General features: G+C 33.5%; 1 protein-coding gene across 7 annotated transcripts in view; it reads right to left on the bottom strand.

Moving 5' to 3' along the window:
* Positions 1-908: 908 nt before the first annotated feature.
* The window catches only part of bdg (sodium-dependent transporter bedraggled), a 42,039-nt gene continuing 15,339 nt past the window's right edge, over positions 909-27,608 (bottom strand). The window contains exons 1-4 of one of the 7 annotated variants that reach the window (XM_089078646.1): positions 14,654-15,018; positions 12,768-13,806; positions 4,319-5,380; positions 909-3,960 (exon numbers count right to left, since the gene is read on the bottom strand). In XM_089078646.1, the coding sequence (XP_088934772.1) occupies positions 3,951-3,960; positions 4,319-5,380; positions 12,768-13,806; positions 14,654-14,699 (2,157 nt within the window). In that variant the 5' untranslated portion in view covers positions 14,700-15,018 and the 3' untranslated portion in view covers positions 909-3,950. The other 6 variants (XM_089078647.1, XM_089078649.1, XM_089078644.1 and 3 more) reach the window with 6 other exon arrangements.

The raw sequence follows: 27,608 nt of genomic DNA, 5'->3' as shown, positions 1-27,608 counted from the left end.
AAAATAAGTACACTATCTCATATAACGAATGTCAAAATTTGACATATCATAGACAACCTCTCTCGTATGATATGTCAAATTTTGACATTTTATTATATGATTATGATTAAATACAACGCATAGCAATGTACTTATTTTCTATGCTTAGATATGATGCAATTAATGAAATATTTCATTATCATTGTATTTTAACGTTATTTATATCGATATTTAACATATAATATCTCATAATATCTCGCTATTGAATTGATATTGATATTTTGTGTTCCGGTATTAATTACACGTATGTAATATACAAATAGGTTTGGTAAAAAAGCAAAAATAATTTCTCAATAAAAATAGCATATCATATCAATATATTTGTATAATAATCTTGATTGACATTAAGAGGGTTTTTATAGTAGCACCAGTTTATCACTTGTTATATCATCATATCTGAGCGCATGAAATGTTAACTCTATGATTAGTCGACTTTAATCGCTATTAATTTAAAAATTATTATAGCCTGGGCATTTTCGTATTAGAATTTTCGTCTTATTTTTAAGTCAGGAATATGTAAAAATTTCGGTCGCGAGTTATAGGATACCTTGTATATTAAAATTCTATTTTAAGAAAAAGATATATTTAATTAAATTTTCACAAAGGAGAATTTATGTCTCTCTAGTAACGTACGATTCGAAAAAATTATAAAAAAATTTTTGTGATAGATGTCAGAATGAAGTTCCAAAACTAATATATATTCTCCAATTTTCTGCCGCATAATAATAAGAGATTATCATCAGATATTAATATTTATTCCTCTAAAATATATATGGAAAATAAAGAAAAGATATCTCGACAAACGAAGAAGAATAATCGCACGAAATTTTCAATTGTGTTAAAATTTAAAACAAAAGAGAATTGGTCAATTTTTGTTTAGTTTTTTTGGATTTCCCGTTTCTTGATGGGCGGTCGGATGGAAATAATTGCAGATTTTACGAATGAAGAAACAGCGCACACGGTTCATTGACAAGAAAACTGTTTCGTGAACTCTGCAGGAATCCTGCAGGAAACTTATTGAAATCAATCGCGTTCATTACGCTCGTTCCCTCTCGGGCGAAAAGGATTACGCGCTCCGCAGATGACTGTCGATTCTGTCAATTCTCTCTGATACGCGAGTGTTTACACATGTCGATTTCGCTAAATCGATTTTACCAAAGGAGATTTTATTCAATAAGCTTACGATATATATAAAGAATATGGGCTTGTAAATTTATTAAAGTAGAAATATATAACTTAGTTACTGAATTAGGATTTATTAAACTCCAAGATCTAAGAGATTAAATCATAATATAATATTCTTAGAAAATTAAATTAAGTTTAATACTTTCAGATATGTTCTCATCTAAATGTCAATAAACATCAATCAAAATCATTTTAAAAAACTTTTTTTTATTACAAATACAGAGCAATTGTAAAAATAATATTACATTAATTATCTGTCTGAAACTTTTTCTATCTCACCTACAACAGTAACAGTAAATAAAAATTTTCAAAAGAATTCTTTGGGCATACAGACTGATCTCTCATCAATTAGATTATTAATTAATTCATTAACCGTAGACACAATATCCTAAATATCGTACACAAAGCAATATCTTACGTTTCCATTATGAGAGATGCTTTGCATTCTCACGCTGTACATATGGAAAAATCAATGTATAAATCGTTACCTTCTTCCGACATCTTTTGCTGCTTGCTCGGTATGAGAGCGAATTGCGCAACAGGTTACATGGTTCATCGACGGCAAAACAATTTCTAGATATTCGAGATCATTGACTCTCTTGGTCTTGACGAAATTTTCGACCTCATGCGATTTACAAGAACGAATCGGACTACTTGACTGCTGATTGATCAATAAGATTGGTAGAAATTGTTTATCTTTATTTAATATTTCAAATTTAGCTGAATATGTTTGAAAAATATTATTTCTTCGAATCATTCCACTTTACGTCGTTACACTTGCGTCGTTTGAAATATTACATTTGTATCACGCGATTGTTTGCGAGATATCTTGCACTCGTCATCATAGTCATTAAAAACAATATAAATTTTATCTATTAGACACATCTCTAAATAAAGCGAAACACATCCTAATAAATGGAAGATATTCAAAGATATTAATGATACTAAGTCTTTTACAGTTACAAATATTTGCTCTTCACTTTGACACGATAAATTATGTTTTGCACGTGTCTTATATTTGATACCTCACGATTAAAGTTGCTGGCAAAGTGTCGATTAATTGAGTATAATATCGAGACTCGGACATTCGCGATTTATAGTATAAACCATTATAGTAACCATAAACGGGACTCATTAAGCTCGTTAGGAAACAAGGCTCGATCTGCAGTTACCTCCGGACGATTGATAAATTTATTATCGCACATATATTCGCATTCTATGTAGGTTACTAATATGACTTGCTGGGAAAATTAAAAATGATTAGTTAAATACGGATAGTGTTTTCCATCAACGCAAGATTTCGATCGATTATTAAAGAACTACGAAAGGCAAAATGATATACACATTGCTAAAGTGTACGTAGTTTAAAATATCAGAAACAGCGAGACAGAGAGGGAAAGAGGGAGGGGGGAGAAAGAAAGAGAGAGGGAGAGGAGAGAGAGAGAGAGAGAGAGAGAGAGAGAGAGAGAGAGAGAGAGAGAGAGATATGAAATGGGATGTCCTGCGGTTGAGATTTTGAGTATGTATTCTGCGATTGAGATGTATGACAACAGAATCAACGACACATGTTAAAGATTATTACATGGAACATTGAATAAAAAAATGACTACATTATAATGTCTATTGTATAACAATATTGTATAACAATAGTTTTTGTATCATTATATATTTTCCTAAAGTTTTTACGTCAGCTTGTACATCAATCCAAATCTTTTATGACAATTTTCTTTCATTATTTTTTAATAAAATAAATCCTATACTCTTATACTAACTTTCATATTTCTATTACCTTATGCTCTTATTTCATTTCATTGCTTTTTGTTGAATTTATGTTTTGTTTGACGTCTGAATCACTGTCGTGTAAAAGTCAAAATATTTATGCTTAACGGACAAACAACAAGATAGTAGTGTCCTTCACGGATCGATGATATATCCTGTTTCTGATATCGTTGCCAATCAATTACGTACAACTCTGCAAAAACGCTGATTGACAGAACAAAAAACGTGCAAAAATTATCGATTTTCAAAGTGGAAACATGCCTAATCGGGGACAATCGATCGGAGAAGAATCCTACGTGCAAAGACAAGTTTCTATATATCTGATTGTCTAACGTCGCGAAATAGTGTTAGCTGATTGCGCAAACGTGAGCGACAAAGAATATTGTCAAGTTCGGATGAACAATAACAAATAACAACCGAGTCGTTAACTTCATGTTCATTCCCGCTTCCGGAGTGTGACAAGAGATCTATTCAAAATCCAAGAAGAAGACGTTGAACAGCACAACTCTGAGAATTTCGATCATAAAGATCGTACTTTTTGCGCGTTTTAAAAAGAATCTTTGAATTATCAGCTTACGCGTCTGCCCAAGTAGAATTTACTAATATTATTACTATTACTGGTCCAATATTAGTTATCAATACTGATTCAATACATTACTTAATAACGACAGCTAAGCATCGACAGAGAATTGTTTCGTTATTTGTTAACAATCAGATTTACAATATATTAAATCACATTATTAAATCATATTATAGTCTATACATTAAATTACGTTAATAATATTATTAATTGTTATGGTACAAGATATAGTACCCTCTTATATTTGACTTTTGCTGATCCAATATTAATAACCAGTTTTGGCATAGCTAAAACTCGCTATTTTTAAATTTCAATATAAGCTACATTTTTAGTTATGGATGTTTTCTAATAGAGTGTCGTATCTATCTTATCCTCTTCTGATTATATATGCAGCATGACAAAAAATATTTAAGCTAATGTATAGAGATTATTATCTCGTTGCTCTCGTTGCTTAAGTTTTTAGCGTTTACATCAATAACATCTAGCGAACAGTTATTTCTAAAACTATCAGCTAAGAAAAATAATTTTTTATATTACACTTAATTTTCCTTTCTTATCACTTTTTGCACTTTTCTTTAAAGTTGAAAAAAGATCTTGCAATTCTTATATATACTTTGAGAAACTTTACAGCCAGTGTAATATAAGTGATTTATTTATATTTCTCCATCTTGAAAAAATTTAATTCATTTTCTCGACTATAAAAGAAACGTAATTGCAAACTCGTGTATTACTGACCTTCTTGTGACACGTTGCGGGCTGACCGTAGTGCTGGAAGGTGAACTGCTGGACATACAGCCGAAGGAGCTAGAACAGGTTGTATTGCCGGTGATATCGCTGACTGTGGTCGAGGAGCCAAAACTGCCCTGTCTCGAAGACGCTTCGCGACTTCGCACCCCTCGCGATCTACCGCCGGCGAATTGCCGGCCAGCTCGGCGCGGTGTCGCAGCGACGGTGGTGGTGGTGGTGGTGGTGATGGTGGTGGTAGTGGCGGAGGCGGAGGCAATGCCGGTAATCACGTTTCTTGCGGGTGCACTCGAAGGTCGGAGCAGTGTACCGGAAGTGCCGTTACCGTTGGTCTGCGCGGCGAGGATTTCCGGCGCGATCAGTGCGATGTCCGGCAGCGAATTCGGCGCCGAGACGGGTATGGGATGCCGATTGGCCGGCTCGTTATCGCATTGCGTGCCCTCGGGTAGTCGCAGATGACGCAGACGTCGCATGGACGCGCGCATCCACGAATTCGCGGTGGCGGCAGCCGAGCCGACGATAGCGACGGCGGCGGCGGTTGCTGTGGCGGCGGTAGCGGCAGCGGCAGTGGTTATCGTTGTCGCACTGTCGCGATTTTCGCGATCGACCGCCTCGTTTGTGGCGTTACAACGTGCGGCCGCGGTCTCGTCATCGTCATTGTTGTTATTGTTATTACCATTACAATGCCGGCGATGTTGCCTGCCGTTATGACGATTGTTACTACTGTTTTGATCGAGAAGAAGCGCGCCACCAGAGGATGGCCACCGTTCGCCATCGTTCGCTAGGGACTTTGCCGTCGCGGTGACGGACATCACGGCACTGCGGTTCGTCGCCGTCTCGTGACGTTCACAAGCGCGCCTGCGCCCCGCACTCCCATTCTTGGTGGGGATAGCGTTCACCCATCCCTCCTGTTTGCCACGTTCTCCGGCAGCCGCAAACGACTCTACGGCCCGTAAGCAATCTACTTCCTCGAGCCACGACCAATCTACTTCGGAACCTTCCGAGCAGACGTCCTCGATCACGTCGGTCGCCGATTCCGCTTCCGATGACTGTCTGCAAGCATAGGAAAATGCGGGCTTAATCTTCGCTAGATTAGAGTTATGCGGGTCTCGTTTCGAACGCGAAAGATTAACTTGAATGCTAGCAAAATCGTTTTCTTTTTTTGTGCAGATATAAAAGAATGAATAAAACAAAAATGTTTTGTATATTTCTTAGAAACTATAAAAACTGTTTCTAATTATTGCAGTTAGCATCACTATTGGTGATATTAATTGGTCAATAATTAATGCGAAATCTACAAGATTCGTATTGCTTGTTAGGATAAACAAAAAAATCATTGAAATATTTCAGTTATAATAATACTTGATTATTGTAACACCTAATACAACATCTACAACAACCAATATTAAGGCTTCTTAGTTGTCACCGCGGCCATATTGGAATCGTGACGTTATAGGCGAGAAATGTATAACCCAATAAAGTTTATTGCGGTAATTTTGTAAATAAAGAGATATTTGACTAAAATAATACCTAATATAACTTTAAGACATTTGTGAAAATGGGCGGCTGCTATCCTTTCCCTTCCTAATAGTCAATAAATAGCTGTAAAAGGCACGTGAAATGAAATCTGTTCAAGCAGATTCAACACGATTTGACAGCTGTTGAAAGAAGTGGAAAAAATGCTTTTACATATAATGTCCGAAGATAATTTTAGCTGCCGCTCATTTTTACGAATCTGATAAGTACGAAACAAGTCACATCTGCACGATTAAGAACATAATAACGAAAATAGTCGCAATAACAAATTTCGTTGTCATTTAGATAAAGATGAACAAAGATGAATGAGATTCTATTTTTCACCGCGATGGTATGTCGCTACCGTTAACGCGAAATTCTCAGCTGAATACTCAGGAGCCTTAATTTCTTTTTTGATATTTTTCTTTCTAAAATATTTTTTCACAAGAGGTGAGGAAGAAGAAAGAAAAGAGGTGAGAAAGAAAAAAATAATACCTATTTTTATTAGTTAGGAGCAACAGGTTTCGCCATCTCTCTTTTTGAACATAAAAAATTTCTGTATCAAAGCACACGACGGGTCAACAAACTCGACCTTTGTTGCGCTCTTTTTAATTTTACGCGTTCGTCTTTCTTTCTCTAGCCAAGACGAAATAACATGATAACATCGCGATAGTCAAACGCGGAGAATAGCCCGAAAGAGAAAAAGAGATCATCCCAGAAGGAACTTTCTAAATAAGAACTTTTAGTTCCGCGCATAAGACGCAGTAGCACGTGCCGCTTCGAGGGGGCCAAAAGTGTCGGAATATGAAAAACTAGACAGATTGACAGAGGAGGGAGACATCTCAATGCGGGTTTCACGCTTTGCGCACACGACCCCCCACGTGACTTCCGGTCCGAAATGTAACGCCTGTGAGAATACTCCGTACAGCGATACATCCATAGATCTATATTCCTATAGTACTGAATACGCCTTTTTCTTTAAATAGAAAGAGACAGTAGACATAGACGTGTCGTATCTTCTATCCGTCAGTTTCCGAAAGTATATGATAAAGAGGGATATCAGATATAGCTTTCTCGCTCTATCATATAGAAACAGGACAGAACATTACTCTCTCACTCTATCAACTCAATTTTATTCAGAAGACGTATTCAGTATTATAAGATCTATGGATATACTCAACGCCGCGTGTCAGAAAGCATTTCTATGCCGATTCCTGTGGATCACTGACGGATACCCCGTCCGTATCCTACATCCGTTTCGACACAACCATCGAGCACAATCATCAAGATCGAGAAGGATAACAAGATGCAGCTCATGCGGTATATTCTATATGTATGGGAGCGCGTGTATACTTGGTCGTGTGTCGCGTCCGCTCGTGTGGCTCTTTCGCCCTCGGCGAAGAATGCTGCGCGATTACGAATTGTGGGAGGATAATCGTAGGAATGTGGGTGGAGATGCTCGGTAATTCTCTTCGTGCCTCAAAACATAGAACATTGAGTTATTCGCAGGTATGTAGCAGGAAGTAGCGGGGAAATAGTGGTAAGAGAGTGATTATAGCAGATGATTTAAGTCTCTCGAGAAAAGAGGCGAAATTGTGAGAAAGTTATGACTTGGCGCTATATTTTGTAGATACATTTATACACACATTAAATATATATATACTCAAACAATTTTCATTTTATAGCAAAAACTATTTTTTCGAAAAAAAAAAAGGATTTTTGCTATATACTTTTGTGTGTGTGTGTGTGTGTGTGTGTGTGTGTGTGTGTGTGTGTGTGTGTGTGTGTGTGTGTGTGTGTGTGTGTGTGTGTGTGTGTGCGTGCGTGCGTGCGTGCGTGCGTGCGTGCGTGCGCGCGCGCGCGTAGTTGGGTTAGAAAAAGCTATTATATAATATACTACATAACTATTATTATGAAATCAATCAACTAAGATTATAACATAAAACGATTTCATAATTGCGTTAATGACATTTTTTTATATAAATATAAATTTTAGATTTTATGAAATAATTTACGAATTTAGAATTTGCTATCTTTAAATGAAGAATCTAGACTATCCTCTATAATTTTCCTGTCTGGCCTAACTTTTTTTTCTTTATATTTTAGTCTTACATTCAATCCAGTTTATGACATTATGCAGAAGGTACGTAGTAATTCGAAATAAATGGTATAAGACTTTATGCTTGGATTTAGCGAATTATGTAGCAGAATTATATATATTATAGACTTAATACCTTATTAGTATCGCTCAAGAATATCGAAAAATTTAAACTCAAATTATTTACAAAATAAAAATATTATAGATAAAAATGATTTCACATTTCAATATGTATAAGCAAACTGAATGTGATTTATACAACATGCATTAATTGTAATTTTTTTATTTTATCAATTTTGCGCATTAGGTTCCTCTTAGTATAAATCATAGATTTTTCATTTAGAAATTATCTCGCATCGCGAACGTGCAGCGAGGCATTGAGCGATTTCGTCACACAAGGCAATGCGCATATCCTGCAACTCGGCTTTCCGGATGCGTAATGTCCAACCAACATGGCACGGCTCTCACCTTATTGTGCGCGAGTCGCGCGTGGGAAGTGTTTCGCTGATATAACAACTGAAATTTGTTGTTTAAATCCCGCATGTCGCGCGGGGAAAGAGAGGCGAGGCCGTATGTTCGTGCGCTCGATGACCCGATTGCTTTTGTAGCGCCCGCGGCGATCGCGTATCTGCGGACCGACTTTCTAAACGTCGTGCCCTTTCCCAGTGAGTCGTCTGTCGATAACGATACAATCGTCACTGGATTAACTCTTCAATGATCCAAAAACTTTTCCCGACGAATATTGTATTTCTGTACGAAATAATCGGTGCTGATACAATTATCATATAATCAAAAATATCATATAATCAAAAAGTTTCAAAATTTGATGAAATAAACTCTCTGAATTCAGAATTCAGAATTTTATTTTTAAATTTCAAAGTTTGCACGAGAAAATATATTCTTTCATCATCAAAAATATTTCCTCTTATCGAAAAATACATAGAATGAGATTTACGGAAAAGTGATTAGAAACGAATATATTTAAAGATAAAATACATGCCTCTTTATTATATATGCGAATAAAAAGAAATTTCGGATACCAGCTGTTCGAGACAAGTCAAGACTAATAATGAGATTTAAAAAATTTCATATTTAACAAAATAACATTTCTCGTTTTCTATCTCTTTTTGTAATTTTCTCATAATATTTAGAGAAACATTTAAATAAAGTTATCTAAATATTAAATATAACATTTAGATATTTTAGATATTTTGTTGTCGATATCTCATTAATATCGGTATCTATTCGATCTATCTCGAATGTTTCATATATTACATTTAATAAGTTAATTATACGTTAATAGCGCGATGTACAAACTTATTTTAATTAGAATAATAAAGCTATATATATTGTATTTAGACAACAACGTATATTTTTTTAAATGAAACTAGACATTAAAAATCTTTGTGTGTTACTTAGGTTTCAATTTAGTTTCTCTATACTTATCGAATTTATATTTCAAAAAGAGACATGTGCCGTGACAGAAATCATTATATATTTTCAACAAATGAGTTTTCAACTCACGGATTTCTTACTCTTTCCAGAAGAGAAGAAACTTATTTTCCATTCATGTGTTCTTACTTTTATATTTCGTTCTTTACCTCGGTTCTTTATCTATGCTTTGTACTTATTCATTTTGTATTACAACTCGCATCTCCGACAGACATTACGGCGTTTCGCTCAGATGTACCATTAATAGATTAATCCAGAGAGTGACTTTCTAAACGCACGATCGTGCCCTTTCTCAACGTGCCTATATCGGACGCGACGATATCATACTTGCATTATAATGGACAACGAAGATCTCCTTTGCGCGGTATCGATACCGCGCCGCTATTGTTATTAATTATTTCTACGCATGCGAAACAAAAGCGACCGATTCGCTATTGTAGCAAGAGCCCACAAACACGAAGGTGAATTGCTTTTGTAACGTGACGTTAACGAGAGGACGCAAACGGAAGAGAATTATGTGGAATTACGCCGCGTTACAGGGTGGCTATTAGTAAATTATCCAATTCGTATTCGCCTGCGATTCTCCACGAGAAAGAGTAGACGATAATGACAACTCTTTTATTTGTTTCCAAAAGGAAGAATGTTCTATTTCCACGTATATTTCATTACGAGAAAAAAATAACGGAAATATGAAACAATTTTTTTTTCCATATCAATTGTCATATAACATGCGTTATTGCAGTACGTCGAACCAGAATTTTCCGCTTTCACATGTAATACATAATGTCCCATCCTTTTGAATCGTTTAATTCGATGCGGAACTAAGGAGATCCTAAAGTCTGTCCTGTTTTATCGACCAAACTGATTAATTTTCTGGCATGCTAATTTTCTAATTATATTTGCAGATTTAAAAATCTTTTTCCACAATTAAAGTATACACACCTATGTAAGTCCACATACCAGTCGACTTTACACCGAGAAAAAAAATTTAAGAAATTTCGATCTTTTTTATCGACTATTAGTCCAATATGGAGTCAAGAACTATCAACATGTGCGAATATTTGCTTCATATAAAAATTTGGCAGTCTATTTGTACAAAATGACATCGGTAGAAAATGCGAATTACATGTAGGAACAATGTAGAGTTTTTACAATTAGGCTTGAAAACGTGATATAAAAGATTAGCGTGCCTGAAAAATTGTTCATGTATGTATCATGTGTATATAGAAATGTATGTATGAGTGTATGTATGTACACATAAATATATCTATGTATGTTTAGATGGCATGTGTGTAAACGTTTTCGTCGAAGTTCGCTCGTCAGTTTAAAATCCCCTTAAGTCATTGCTCGCGATATCGCTGTGTAAATTATTGTAAAAATCCATGCTACACGAAATCATGTACCCTGTGACATTATGATAATTTTTTTCGAGTGAGAGTGATGCGTTCGCCTTTAGACTCACGAATGTTCACACTATCACCTTGAGTCCAGCAACTGTTAGAAAATTTCACTGTCTCCATGGCGAGTAAAAATTTTTGAAATTTAAGAACTCTCCTAATTCTTTTCCGATTTTTTAATTAAAAAAGAAAGGAAGGACATATAATACATTCCATGTGCAGACGAATTCGACGTAAAGTTTCAATGTAAAAACCACGAATGATTTTCAATGAGTATTCTGAGTTCCCTCAGCAGCGGTCACTTCAAAGATCTGCCAGTTGAAAGCGGTTCTCTAAAACTCTCAAGCTTACACCCATGCTAATAATATTTGAAGAATACGGCGTATATAATGCATTCGCGATTGTCAAAGGAGATCTGCATTTTCATTGTTAGTGTCTTAACTTCGATTGGCAAGAAAAATTCTATATCGTTTCTTATCTCGTCGCTAAGGCGTGTGTTCGTCGAGAGAAACTGAATCGAAACAGTTTGCACGCTCGTTAGACTCGAACCTATGTAAATACTTCCGGCACGAAAGCGCGCTTTCCTACCGATGCATTCGAGTTTACCTACGCGAATTCTTGCATTCGAGTCTAGCTATATGAGCTTGTTCTCTGTGAGAAGCCATAACAAAGGTAAGTGAGATGTTAGCTGAAGCTAACGCGAGAGGCCAAGGAGAAAAGAATTTTCTGTACACTCTGAAACATACATAACAGTCTCCGAGAGTTAGGAAACAAGAAAGTTGATACATTTAAAATGTATTTATCTTCAACAGATTACGGGTTTCATTTAATTTGACTTTTATCTAATTTTATTTTAACTATGTGATTCTTATATATATTTGCACTTTATCTGTACATCTCCTTTTTGTGTCCTAAAATTTATTTTATTTATCCTATTATGTGATGGATGAATACGCTGAATTTCCTTTTTTTTGGAGATAAAAAATATACATTGCATTAAATTATATGAAACTTTTTAATTCGTCCATGTGCCGTTGAACTAATGGATCTTCCATTTGGAAAATTCTCATTTCAATTCAATTTGAGAATATTGAAAGATGCTTTTCTAATAATGCTTTTCGTATTGGAATTTTTAACATTTGGAAATCTCATTGCTTCAACTAAAACATCGTTGAAAATGGCTCAAAATTGAAATTGAAATCGAAACGTTTATTTATCAATCATCTACTTTTATAAAATTAACGTGTGCATGCGCGCGCACGCGTGTATGTGTTTTATGAATAATCATATATGCGTATTAATTACGTCGTTTGATATATTCTTATTGACTCTTCTTAAAGCCTTGATATTATATATTTGTACATTTTCTAATCGATGCGAAACTGGATTCAAGTTTTATAAAGTTATTTTCCAAGTACAAAACACTTTTTGTTCACTTTCGATAATTATGGTAATTTTGTATTATGATGTTGAATATTCATGATATAAGAAGGGAGGATATGCATCACGGCCGAATCAGTCATGAAAATTTGTAATTATTATTTTTGCGAAAAATATCATCTCAGCCAGGAATCGAACCTGGATCCCCTGCTTATCGGGCAAATATCTTATCCTTTTGATTACTGAGGCATGTGGTGCACTGAGGCATTTATCGCAATAATGTGTTTAGAACAACAAATACAATGTTAAACAATACAATATCATATATACACATATACATATATTACAATATACATATATGTATACATTCTCGAATCCTTACGATCGGTACTACAGAGAGATGGTGGCCTCTCTCTCGACGGAATGAAATTATTCTCAAAGCTTTAAGATATTTAGATTTAAAAAAAGATTATTAATTTAGAAAATATTTCATTATATAGCCCTTACAGAATTTGCAATTTCTTTCTTTTCTACTGACGTAAAGTACGAAAATTCTTTGCGTGAGAAAAGCATGAAAATATAACGGAAGCAATTGTACCTCGTAAGAAAAGTGGATGCTCCACAATCGATGTTGGAGACCGACGGTGCGCAGTGATATTCTTCAAGACTGTTGAATCTATCGATACGAGAAAGTTCGATCGGTACGGTAAAAGCCGAGTTTAGGCTCGTCCCTTCCGTCCATGATTTACGATTCGATTCTTGAAAGGAACGCCTTCCGCGTTCGAAGGCGACGTTTTTCTGGCTGCGTCTCTTGAGAACAACTCTCGCGTGAGATTCTGAACGGATAGAAATCGATCTGCCCTTGGCTGAATTGCCTTCACGAAACTTCTTCGGACTCGAAGAGTCGTAGACCGAATTGTTCAGCTGGACATCGTATTCGCTCGGCGTGACGACGCTTTTCGTCTTCTCCGTGTCGTTTTTACCGTTCACTTCCTCGTTCGAGGTCCTGGACGACGATTCGAAGGGGTAACTGGCCGTATCCTCTTTTCCCCCGATCAAAAGACGCACGGGGGATATCGCGCGATTTAGGTCAACGTTCTCCTTCCTTATGTGACCGCAGCTCGTTTCCGCTTGGTCCTCGTTGTCGTCGTGCTCGGCGAGGAAATTGAAAGCGTCATTTATCTCTCGTGTCTCGTACGTTTCGTCTTCATGCCTCACGGTCGCGGCTTCTTGCGTTTTTTCGCTTGATATCGTCGTCGCGTGGTCCACTGTATCCTGCTGGATCTCCTTGTTGGTGCCCAAATGATCTCTACGTATCACCGGCTCTAAATTTTTAGTGATGTCGCGAATTCGCTTAATTGTGTCTGACGAGACCACATCAATCCTCTTACAAATCGGTATTACTTGATCATGACCCAAGGTCACCAAGACATCACCTTTGTCGGTGCTATTCAATACTCGCTCTTGTTGCTTAGTGAGAGAAAGTTTCTGTTCCAATTTCGGGGGACATACGTCCAGGAGATGCTCCTGTTCTTCGGGTGTCGCATTGTCCACAGTGACTCGCGGCACGCATACATCATTTCCAAGATCGATCAGATCGCCGTCCTCATTGGTTGCCATCTTATAATGATTTACACCTGCAATGATAAAGAGTTTTCGTTAATTAATATTAAATGAGTGATACACCGCTCAAGGACGAAAATCTTTTTTTATCCATCATAGTTACAAAAATAATACAGTTGACAAGAAAAAAATTGTTATCTTGATTATATATGCGTTTTTAATTCGTAGTGATTTTTTTTAATTTTAGTTAAATTATTTAGTTAAATATAACGATTAGTTTATATATACATATATATATATATTTAAATTAATTATATGTGAATAAAATATTCCTGTGAATTAACAAATATTGACTGTGACTGCCGCATATAGTTGAATCAAATAATATTCTTTGAATAGTTTTTTCTCAAATATTATGAGATACGCTAAAATTTTTATGAAAGTTCTATATAAAAAAAATATTTGCTTTTATATATTTGTTTATTAAAAATTATTTCTTTAGCGTATATTGTTTCCTTAAAAGTATTTGCGATGTAAACTAAATACTCAGAAGAATCGCATATGTATCGTTGATTAATGTGATATCTGATCATTATCGATTTAAACCAACGAGTACGATTACACGTCGAAGGTCATCTGAGATGGTTAGATTAGACAAAGTGTGTTGGTAATTTTTTACTGCAACCTTACTCGTCCTAGATTCGCCTGACCTGTCCAAGAAATCTCTGGTCATAGACTAGAAGAGCATGATTCTCTCTACTATTGACCGCTATAGGGATCTCGAGCCTCTCACAGACATCGTAGACTAGAAGAGCATGATTCTCTCTACTATTGACCGCTATAGGGGTCTCGAGCCTCTCACAGACATCAGGCTCGCTAATCAATTGGATCGTTCTTCCAATCTCTCTTTCTCTAACTCACCGTTTCGTATATATCGAAGAAGATTCTGCAAAAATACGTTTGCCATGTCGTAAAAATTCCTATCACATTCGTTGTATCATTCGCAAGCTCGCTCGCATTGAGAACTGAGACGCGTACTAAGAAAGAGAAGATGACACTATCACCATAAGTATTAGTGATCATCGTCAACGATTAACGGCAGCATACTAACTGAATGATACCCGACGGACCGACGTGTTTAACAGCGTGTTTATCAGTAGTGATGCTCGATTAAATTTCATTTTTTATTCATAATTCCATTGCATATAAATAGTCTAGTTTTTAAAAACTTTTTTTTCATTAATTATATGTATCAAATATATTAAGGAACGTGTGAACAATTTTTGAGGTTCTGATGCAAAAGAATTCTTTATTTATTCGTGAATTTAATATTAAAGAAACTAAAAAAACGTATGTGTGTATTATACATTTTAAACATCTTAATTATGATATAAAAATTACGTAGATTATTCTACTACTTTTTCTACATATCTATTATATAGAGTACAATTCTCTAAACGGTTTGAAAATTATTAAATTTTTAAATTTGCATTGATTTTTGTAAAAAATTATTTATTACTATATTAATATAGAAAGTAAATAGCATATTTAAGATATATATTTTATTTAAAAATTATTAATTTGATATACATGATTGATCATTTTTATATTTCATGTATGTTTAATTTATTCAATATCTATAATAATTCAAAATCTCCTGATAAATTATTAGAGAGTGTCTACTTAAATCCGAAAAAGAATTTCTAAGAATTTCCTGATTTTTAAAACTTCCAAGTAAAATAAAAATATTTTTGAATGTGTTTTACAAATAAATATATATTTATTATACAAAAGCTTAATATTTTTCATTCTTAAAGTTTATAAATCATAAAATAAAATTAAAAATCACTCGAGTTTCGATAATTAAATTTTGAAAGAAACTATAAGAACTCTAAAAAATAAGTATTTTATGTTGAATAAAATTTGCAAATTTTATTTTTAAAAGTTATGAACAAAAAATTATATAATGCAATAACCAATACAAAAATCAACTTTTATAAAATTATTAAAATAAATATCCGTTTTCATTAAATAAAATTGCATCTAACATAAAATTATTATCTTCAATACTGAATATCGGATCAATTAAAATCAGTATGCTTTAAATAGCACATCTGTTGCATTCTCCGTTTGCATCTTGGATTTATCATCGGGAAATGTTACATTGTTAATGTACTCTCCTAGTGATATTCTCACTGTTTCAATTTTTTTACACAGAACATTATAACATTATTATTGTATAAGCAATATGTCTTAGTTTTTATTATGCATGCGTTTATGATTGAAATATTTTACAACTAATTATCAACAATATTGCAAATTCTGAAAGTTTCCTTGATTTCCCTGACATCCGTCCTGATTTTTCTTCGCCATCCTATGACTATTTTTCAATTTCCCTAACTTTCACCAATCCTCGCTGTACCAGATTCAAAACATTCTGTATTATTAGTGCATTTCGAGACCTTTTTCTCTGATTATTGATAAGAAGTCTAAATAAGAAATGCTCGATTTCTTAAATGTCATTTTGCTAATATCGAATATCTTTTTCGAATTCATAAACGAAGAAACAGTTATGTCCACGCTAGAAACGTCTCTTCCTGCTGTTTCCGTCAATAAAACTATTTTCGTCAATAAAAAAAAATTTTTCCTGCATGTGGATTTCGAAGGAGATTGAACACGAAGCAAAATCGTACAGCACAAATCGATACACTTTGATTATAGCTTATGAAGCACTGGCAAATAACGTACCGTCGTATTCTCGTTGCAAAATATTGTTTAGTCACCACGAGTTAACTGTGCATGCCGCGAATACATAGTCACTATTGTATATCGGTCGAATAATCGTCGATTCGTTAACATACAGCAGTGTCATGAATTCATAATGATCTTGGCGTGTTATCGAGTCTACGTACATGCCGTTTCTTCGACAAAAAATTTTTTCTAGGTACGTCATTAAGATCTCAGCTCACTTGATTAACCTATTCACGCGACATCAATTAACAATTCCGACAAATTAACAAGTGTCGAAGTTAATTAGCGTTGCCAATTATTTGACGTTTTGACTATGTATATGGATGATAAATAATCTTGTAAATAATTCAGCATACCTGGAGAACTCGAAATTCGCGAACGATGAATCCGCGGGTTCGAGCGTATCTACTCGTTGGCTCGGGCTGATTAATTACCACCGACACGCGTGCAAACACGCGTTATGAGTTCACTTGACACGCATACAACTTTATTTGTCGCCGTTAAACGCTCGGTTAGACCCCATTCTCACGACCCGTGGCGGCCAGAAAGCAAACAAATGATATAATTGTATACAATTACTCGGCCGGCGGCTCTCTGTTATTTCGCTCACGTTCAACTAAATTAACAACATTGCTCTCATCTGTGCACGTTACGAATCCACTTTCTACGCATATCAAGACGCTTTTAAACAACGGTAGAGAATCAAACACTAATATTTAAGGGGACACAATGGAATGACAGATCAAATAATAGATAATAATATTGTCTTTAACATATAGTGGGGTGTAGTTAATAATTTATTAAACTTCAATATATTTAAACAATAAATTTGAAAAAAGTTAAAAAATATTAGTTTTAGCTATGATATAATAAAATAAAAAAACTTGCTGTGAAAAGTCTTTTTTATGATTGATATTTAATTTCCAAGCATTTTGAATAAACAACTTTAATATTATTTTAATTCTCTAAATGATGTCGCTATTGCTTGATTGTCTCTTTTTTTTTTAATATAATAATAATTATAACTTTTATTACTTTTATTACTTTTATAATAATAATTATAACTTTTATTATTATTATTTTAATTAAAATGGTCAACACATTTTTTCAATAATCCCAATTTTGTTAAATTTTTGTAAATAGGTTTTAATGAAATGATTTTCCGAATTTTGTGATGTGTTTCTTTTTGATATGTGAAATTTCTTACATTTTGCTTCCGCTTGCTGCCATTTGCATTAACTATCTTTGTGTTTCAATTATTCTGGATTTTTATCAATAGAGCACTTGTTATAATAAGTTATCCAAATTGCATCATTTCTAATTGAACTTTTATGTCAATAATTTTTATAGCATAATAATCATTTTCATGATCAGAACAAATCCATCTACTAATTTGAATGAAAATAAAAGACTCTAAAATTAAAGAAAAGCACGTCAGGTCAGCAGGTCAAAACACACAAAACGTACAGGTCAGCATAAGTCAAAAATTCTATCTCAATAGTGTTATTGCGTCTACCAGGCACTACGCTCACGTGACCGAATATACTTCCGAAAAAGTTCAACCTAGTTCGAAACTTTTTTTTTTCTCAAATTGAAATGCAAACCAAATATATTCTTCAATATTTAAATTTTCAGATAAGATAAAAAAAAATTTATTTTTTTGATCCATCATCTTAATCCCCTCTTAAATTCGTATCACACTATAAATTAAAATTAAAACTGAATTGGAATTTGATTAATCAAAACAAAGTTCTGTAAACTTGAGATTTGTTTTCTTTCCAGTTGATTAAATTCTAATCTCAATCCTAATTGGTAGTCTGATATGGGTTTAAGAATGTATCGGTTGTACAATGTAATAAAAAGTTATCGAAATTTAAAACAATATATTTCTTATATTTATATTGTTTGAAATATCAGATAGATTTTGATTATAAAGAGGAGATTAAAGTATAACCAAAAATAAAAACAAAATAATATATTTTTAATATTTTCATGAAAGAAAATATTTGCAAAATGAACATTTTTTTCTAATAAATGACAAAACTGGCCTTTGGATATGAATACTTTTTGAAAATAAGAAACAAAAAGATAATTTATAAGAAAATGTTTAGTTACTACTACATTACTATATTACTACTATATTCAAATATTACTATTATATATTAAATAAGTATATACGAAATATATATATTTTATATATACGAGGGTAGTTTGAAAAATTTTGAACCTTAACATGAAGATGACGTTACTCATCAAAATCATTCTAGTACTACAATAGTATATGCTTTGAAAGACTTTTGTGAAAATTTCATTTTGGACGCTCAATTGTTGTTTGACAGTCATTTGTGTCGATATCAGTATTTTTGTAAAAATGAAAAAAATTGAATATCGTGCCGTGATTAAATTCTTACATTTGAAAGGCAATGCGCAAATTAAAATCGAGTTAGACGCTGTTTACGGGGACTCTGCCTCATCATTTGCCATCGTAAAAAGATGGGCAGCTGAATTTAAACGTGGTCGTACCAGCTTGGCTGATGATGAGCGTTCGGGACGGCCAAAAACTATGATCACCGCTAATAACATCGAAAATGTTCACCAAATAATACTGGATGACCGTCGAATCAAGGTTAGAAAGATAGCAGAGGCTATGGGCATATCGAAAGAACGCGTTTGTCATATATTGACTGAAGAATTGGATATGCGCAAGCTATCCGCGCGTTGGGTATCGCGCTTGCTCACTTTGGACCAAAAACGAATTCGAATGAACATTTCCAAGACCCTGTTGGAGCGATTCAAGCGAAACGAGTCAGATTTTTTACGTCGATTCATAACTGTAGATGAAACTTGGATCCACCACTACACTCCAGAGACAAAAGAACAGTCAAAACAGTGGACTGCAAAGGGTGAACCTGCTCTGAAAAAGGTGAAGACGGTTTCATCAGCTGAGAAGGTAATGGCGACTGTTTTTTGGGATAATCACGGAATTGTGTGTATCGACTATCTTGAAAAAGGTACAATAACGGGAGCGTATTACGCATCATTACTTGATAAGCTGAAGGTAGAAATTACAAAAAAACGGCCGCATTTGAAGAAGAAGAAAATGCTGTTCCATCAAGACAACGCACCTGTTCACACTTCGGCGGTTGCCATGGCCAAAATTCACGAACTGCATTTTTTAATTGGTTGACCACTCACCGTATTCAGATCTGGCCCCCAGCGACTTTTTCCTGTTTCCTAAGCTTAAAGTTTCGCTTGGAGGACAGAGATTTTCATCGAATGAGGAGGTCATCACATACGTAAACGCCTATTTTGCGGAGCAAGACGCCAACTACTATTTGGAGGAGTTAAAGAGGTTAGAGTATCAATGGGAAAAGTGTATCGACTTAAAAGGAGATTATCTTGAAAAATAAAACTATATTTGACCGAAAAAATACTTGTTTCTATGTTAGGCTCAAAACTTTTCAGATTATCCTCGTAAAATGTAAAAATAATCAATTATTTAATTAAAACAAAAAAATAATACTAATAATAATAAAATTAAAGTTAAACAATTTATTAGACCATCAAATTAAATTTAAAGACCAACAAAGTCAGATGCATACCCGTAAAGATTTTTAAAAAATCACAGATACTCTTCGAAGAGAGTAAACGATGTCAAGACGATTTATCCGGGGACGGCCCTAATTGTTCATAAAAAAAATTAAATAACATTTATAAACATTTGAACAGCCACACCGTACGCATATTCGTAGAGATTTGAAGAAGATCACAGATGAACAATTAGTGTCGTCCCCGGACAAATCGACTTGGAATTGTTTTATATACCCTTTGTAGAGTATCTGTGATTTTTTTCAACTTTTTACAGATATGCGTACAATGTGGCTGTTCAAATATTTAAATTATTTAACTTTTTTTATGAACAATTAGAGCCGGGTAAAATCGGAGATTAGGAGACCACCTTCCAATGACCTTGATCTTGACATATGTTATCAAGGTCAAGACTTTGAATTGAAGACCTTCAAAAAGTTTTTCCGTCGGACGTCCTTCGTTAAAAAGTTATAATCATAAAAAGTTATCATGTACACAGGGGGGTACTCATACACAAAATATAGATTGTGGCGAGAGATGCGATTACATTTGACAAACTTCCTGCTTTAAAATACAAATTCTCTGCTTTAAAATACAAATTTTCTATTTTATATAAGAAAATACTTTTTATTTTTAAAGCAGAGAAGTTGTGTTTTTGTTCAAAGTTTTCGTTCAAGTTTGAGTTGTCGGAAAAGTCACGTTTTTTTCTAAGGTCATTTATTTGTATAAAGAACAAAGATCAATCAATGATATATTGCCTGTTTTGTTCGATAACCTTTTGCCATCTTTCATAATTCCTCATTCTATAAAAGGATTTGTTTTTATCGGCGAAAAACTGAACAAGGCTGATTTACAGGCTCATCTGAATTAAACGTTATACCATGCAAGGAGTTTTGAAGAGAGCGAAACAAGTGGAAGTCTGATGGCGCAAGGTCAGGCGAGTATGGTGAGTGTGGCAACACATCCCATCCAAGCTCCAATAATTTTTGACGGATAGTCAAACTTGTGTATGGTTTCGCGATGTCGTGATGGTACACAACTCCTTTACGATTAACGAGTTCTGGACGTTTCTGAATGATGGATTCGTTCAAACTGTCCAATTGCCAACAGTACACATTCGAATTAATTGTTTGGTTCCTTGATAGAAGCTCGAAAAACGCGACACTTTTAAAATCCCATCACACTGAGAGCACAACCTTCCTCTGATGAATGTTTGCTTTTGATGTCGTTTGAGGTGAATCATCACGTCGAGACCAAGACTGTTTGCGCACCACATTGTTGTAAACAATCCACTTCTCATCACCAATTATCAGTTGCTTCAAAAAAGGACCGTTTTCCTCACGTTTAATGAGCATATCGCAGATGTTTATACGCGCCGTCAAATGAACTTCTTTGAGTTCATGAGAAACCCAAATATCGAGTTTGCTTATGTATCCCAGCTTCTTCAGATGGTCGTGAACGCTTGAATGATGATTCAATGTTTCTGCAATCTCTCGTGTCGTGTAACATGTGTTTGACTCGATCAATGCCTTTATTTTGTCGTCATCAACCTCGGTGGGTCTCCCCGGTGAGACCGAGGAGTGTCATCAGCACGGAATTTCGTGAACCATCGTTGGCACTGACGTTCTTGTAGTGTATTGTCACCATAAACTTTACGCAATTTTTCACAAGCTTGACGCGCGTTCTTCCCTTTACGAAAGTAAAATAGTAATATATGGCGAAAATGCACAGTTTGGTCTTCCATCTTCAACTTGTTATAAAATTTCCAAATCAAATCGCTCAATTTTTTTTAGAATGAAGTTCTCTAGTACTTCTCTACTACTGTACTGATGAACTAGCACCATCTGTTACAAAAATGCGTCATACTTTTCCGACAACCCAATACGTACACATAGCGCAATACACGTAGATTTCTCGCTTTGTTTTGTTAATAATTTTTTAACGAATAGTGACCATCATCTAAAATCCTTCTATCATGTCTAATTATATTAATATGACGAATTAATCCATCCTGAGATATGATATCAATACTATACTATCAATAGTAATCGCAATACTATCTGTGAAAAATGTCGGTAGAAATAAACAACAGTTATGATTCAATGTTAAAGGATATGTTTGTTATTGTACGCTTACAGATACCTTGTTTACAGATATCCTGTTTACCCTGTTATGTAATTTTCACAGATCAATAGTGTTACAATCACCATCAATATCATACCGCTATCACCATCATACCGACAATATATATTAGTCAGTCAGGCATTTAAAGAATTTTAATACGTGTAAGACAATTACAATTGTAATTGTAACATGCATTTGCATGAATTTATTAGTGTAATGCACAATTTTGATTGTTTGTGGAATTTTCTATGTGAAAAGAAAGTTGTACGAAGTGAAGTGACATGTCCAAGATGCTGAAATATACTAATATTAACAAATGTTGCTGAAAATCATATTTTTCATTGTACAAATAAATATTATAAGGTTATTAAAATTCAAAAACGAGAGTAATATGTAACTTCAAAATCAGCGCATTCCATCGAACAATAGCTTGAGCGGGCACATTTAAATCTTCCTACAATTTGTCGATTTATTGATTATTTTTTAATGCTGCAGCCACCACAACATAGATTTCTAAAAAATGAATTAGAACTTGACGAACGTATTGTTGTCGATTGGATAAATTTTTGTTGAGAAGTAAGTAAAATACTATTTATTATTTATTTATGTTTGCTATTAGGCAATGTATTAAATTATTGTTAGTTTCTTCAACAATGGGTTGAGAAAAGACAAAAACAAATTTTTGGATCAAGTATATATAAAAATAGTAGAACTGGATGAGGCTAAGATAGGTAAAAAAAAGTATACCGGTCGTACAATTAGAGGACAGTGGGTTTTTAGTGGAATTGAACGCAATACACAGAATGTATTTATTTTGCCTGTACCAAATCGATCCGTCAAAATTATTTTACTAATTATCAAAAAATATGTCGCAGTTAGTTCCATTATCCATATCGATAAATGTATGGCCTACATACAATGTTTCACATAATGAAAATTACACGCATTTGACAGTCAATCATACAACTAATTTTGTTGAAGTACCTGAAAGTGGTACTTATGCATAAAATATAGAGAGATTGTAGCAAGAAATGCAATCACACATTCCTCGCTATGGCATACAAGATCACCATTTTTCACATTATCTCGCAGAATTTTTATTTAAAAAAGTACAATTATAATAAACGCATCAATGTTTTTTTTAACATTATGAATTCTTCTATGTACCCTTTAAATAATTAATATATTAATTACAATTTATTTCATATGCTTGCCTACTATATTTTATTGCTCTTCTAATATTAATTAACTTTTTATAATTATAACTTTCTAACGAATGACCTCCGACGGATAAAACATTTTGAAGATCACTCAGTCTTGATTTTGATAACATATGTCAAGAGATACATATTTTTTTTTATCTGTGTTCTTGAATGTTAAGGGGGTAAAACCACTCTTTGAAAAAAATCGATTTTTTTGATATCTTTAACAGTTTGAACGATATTTACTCAGGAAAAAAAACCGATTTTTTTCAAGGCGTCAATTAAAAACAAATTACAAATAAAGAAATTATTATTTTTTATAATTATTATTTTTTATTTTATAAAATATCGTTCATTTAATTTTGAAATTATTATTTTTTATAATTATTATTTTTTATTTTATAAAATATTGTTCATTTAATTTTGATCGTACAGCAGTTATTGCAGTGTTTATGGCTATTGCAATGTTATGAATATATTTTATTGATCAACATTTATATTTCATAATATCTTATCACAACTCTACGCAAGAAATAGGTTTGTGAAGATGTAATTTTATTTGCATATATTGTTTACATAAGCATGAAATTTTTTGATAAAAATTTTGAAACATTTGTTTCACTCTTTCAATTCTTCTTGAATTTGTCTTACTACTTTTTCAAAATTCAATTGCTTTTCTTATATATTCTACTGAGATATTATCGATGTTACATAACATTTTTTTATATTGTATGCGTAATTTTCTTCGTCGTCAGTGAGTTCTATTTTTTCTGCACCTGATATATCAAATGCGGTTTGAAAATCCAATGATTCCTCCTCTTCCATTTTATGTTAATTATTTAAATAATTACTTATTTAAATAGCTAATTTATAATGAATTTAATATATCTTTGTAATAACTGATTAATTTACAAAAAATTTGTTGAACAAGAAGGATGAATAATCTTGTATAATATTGGGTCTATGCATAATTCCGTAGCGAAATTCCGACAGATGTCGTTCGCAGTTGTTTTTCCGCTCGCACATGTGTCAAACATATGAAGTGTCGTACATTAAGTGAAAGCTGAAATTTGTGCCGACATTTTAAGAAAGTATTCATCGTGATCCGTGACGTGATATGAAGTTTAATTATATTTTGAACATGGAAGGAAAAAAACGTGTATTTTCGGTGTATTTCGCTTTTTTATTTCCGAAAAGACAAAAACGCGTCGCAAACTCACAAAAAGATATGCGTCGTATACGGAGAGAATGCCGTAAGCGAAAGTGTGTGTCGGAAATAGTTTGCGAAATTTCGGAGATTTGCGGAGATTTTGATCTCCAAGATTTCCTTGCTCTGGTCGGTCAGTCACTACTGATGTCGATCAAATCAAGGCTTTAATCGACTCCAACCGGCATTTGATGACTACAGAGATTGGACATAATCTCAACATTGATCAATCAACTGTTTCGAGACATTTACGGAAGCTTGGGATGGTAAATAAGCTTGATGTTTGGGTGTCGCACGAACTGAGCGAAAAGAATTTAATGGACCGAATTTCAGCTTGCGATTCGCTGCTTAAACGCCATCAAAAGCATTTTTAAAGCGGATGATCACTGGCGATGAAAAGTGGATTGTCTACAACAATGTCAGTCGAAAAAGATCATGATCGAAGCGCTCACAAGCTGCTTAGACGGTCGGAAGGCTGGATTATACCCGAAGAAGATCATGCTCAGTATCTGGTGGGATTGGAAAGGAATCGTCTATTATGAACTGCTGCCATCCAACAAAATGATTAATTCAACCAAGTACTGTTCACAAAAGTATTAACCAAGTACTGTTCTGGCCAAATTAAAGCGAGCAATCGATCAGAAACGGCCCGAATTGGCGAACAGAAAGGGCGTTGTGTTCCACTAGGACAACGTTAGATCACACGTTTCTCTGATGACCCGGCAAAAATTATTGCGGCTTGGATGGGATGTTTTGGTGCACCCACCGTGTAATCCAGACCTTGCACCTTCAGACTATCACTTGTTTCGGTCGCTACGAAACAATTTGAACAAAACCTTTAGTTCCCTGGATATCTTTAAAAACCACTTGGATGACTTCTTTGCTCAAAAATCTCAGGACTTCTATGAAAGAGGGATAAAGAAGCTCGTGGAAAGATGGCACAAAATCATTGAACAGAATGGAACATATTTAATTGATTAAAATCGCTTTTTTTGCTAAATATTTTGCGTTTGAAATTTAGTCGATTTTCGCTACGAAATTATGCATAGACCCAATATATAGATCATGTATTACTATGTCTAAAAATCTTTAAAAAATATTATCAAAATTAATAAATTGTTGATTAAAAAATTTTTAAGTTAATTAAAATAAATAATTATAATTTCAATTTAAAGAATTTATAAAATGAAAAATGTATGAAAATATAAATAGCAATAAAAACTTTCATAACTTTTTTTTAAGTACATATTCATTTATTAAGTATCTCTCACTTGTATCAATCGATAATATTTTAGAGAATGAAATTAATTATAAAATTGTGAATTCGCTGCGATTCTTTTATACTAATGTTCAAGCAAACAATGCTCATGTAAATAATATATGCAAATAAAACTATGCCTTAACAAATATATTTCTTGTGTAGCATTGTGTAGTGATAATAAGACATTACGATACAAAATATAAATGTTGATCAATAAAATATATTCATAACATTGCAATAGCTACCGTACAATCAAAATTAAATAAATCATATTTTATAAAATTAAATAAATCATATTTTATAATCATTTCTTTATTTGTAACTTGTTTCTAAATGTCCAAAATGCTTCGTACGTTTTCTAATACCTCATCAAAAATATTTGACTTTCAGATTTAAAAAATCATTATCTGCTATCATTATTATTAATATTATTATTCTCATTATTATTATTATAAAAAAAGCTCTTATTTCAATAATTATTGCACTAATACAGTACTAACAAACTGCATCATATCCATCTTTAACATTGTCCCGCGCAGCCAACGCGGTATGAGATAAATACGTATGGAGTAGATATATAGAGATATTTTTCGCTCATTTCCTAAAAATGCGATTTCAGAAAATAACTTTATTATATACCGTTGTATTCGGCATAAAATGCTCTTAAATTCATGCCCTCATAAAAATTTAAATTTAAAAATTTTTGAAAATGAGGGGAAGGGAGTGGAGAGACTCAAAAATATAACATTTTTGAAAAATTCGAATACGTCATTGTAAAGTACACTTGCAACTGTAAAACTTTTGTTTAAAACTTTTTTTTATATCTTTAACAGTTTGAACGTTTATTTAAGAAAAAACGATATTTCAGGAAAAAAAAAATCGATTTTTTTCAAGGAGCGGTTTCACCCCCTTAATGTTCGAAAACGCAGATAAAAAAAAATGTGTCTCTTATTTTTGTCCATATTTTAACATACTCGAAGCTTATTAAAATCGGGGGGAGACACTTCCGATACTTCCCTTGTAAGTCTGGCTGCTAGCTTCAGCTTCAGCAGTAATTAAATCATAGATAAATGTAATAAAAAAGGAAAAATGTACGGTTTTCATGATATACTCGATAAAGTTTTGACTTTTTTTAAAGAAATTTTGGATTATTAAAATTTTATTCTAAATATTTTTCTATAATTACACTTGTTTCCTGATGAAAGCGTTATTCGTCCAAGAGATTTCTTCGTTTCCAATATTATAAGTTACTTAGCTGAATGTACCGTCTTGATGATATATCGTCATGTACTTGTGTGCATCCGCTCATCAAATACGAAAAGATGCGACCACCGGAAGGTTAAAATGTAATCATAATTTTTACATGCGAATTAAGAAAAATCACTCTCATTAGACAGTGAGAAATTTAAAAGCACGCAAGACATATCTAACTTAACACAACACAATAGTTGACTCTTGTTTCATGAAATCATGAGACTCGTAATACTAAACAATAACGTACATGTGTTAATGGTATTCCAAGAATTATTTCACTGCGTCACTTATTATCTTATTAATCACTAATTGCAACACTAAACAATTACGAATAGAACTTTATGGCTAATAAAGTTAATAATGTACTGCAAAGAAAAAAATTTATAGTTTGTGAACGGCCGATATTAGAAATTACATTCAGGCATCAGTGATAGTTAACGTATTTTATATCCAATTTTATTTTGAATTTGGTAACAGAAATGATTAGCT

The sequence above is a fragment of the Pogonomyrmex barbatus genome, unplaced genomic scaffold, assembly GCF_055798465.1.
Source record: "Pogonomyrmex barbatus isolate J1 unplaced genomic scaffold, ASM5579846v1 scaffold26, whole genome shotgun sequence".
NCBI lineage: Eukaryota > Metazoa > Arthropoda > Insecta > Hymenoptera > Formicidae > Pogonomyrmex > Pogonomyrmex barbatus.
The sequence above is the reverse complement of the archived record's forward strand: the minus strand, read 5'-3'. Positions and strand labels throughout refer to the sequence as shown.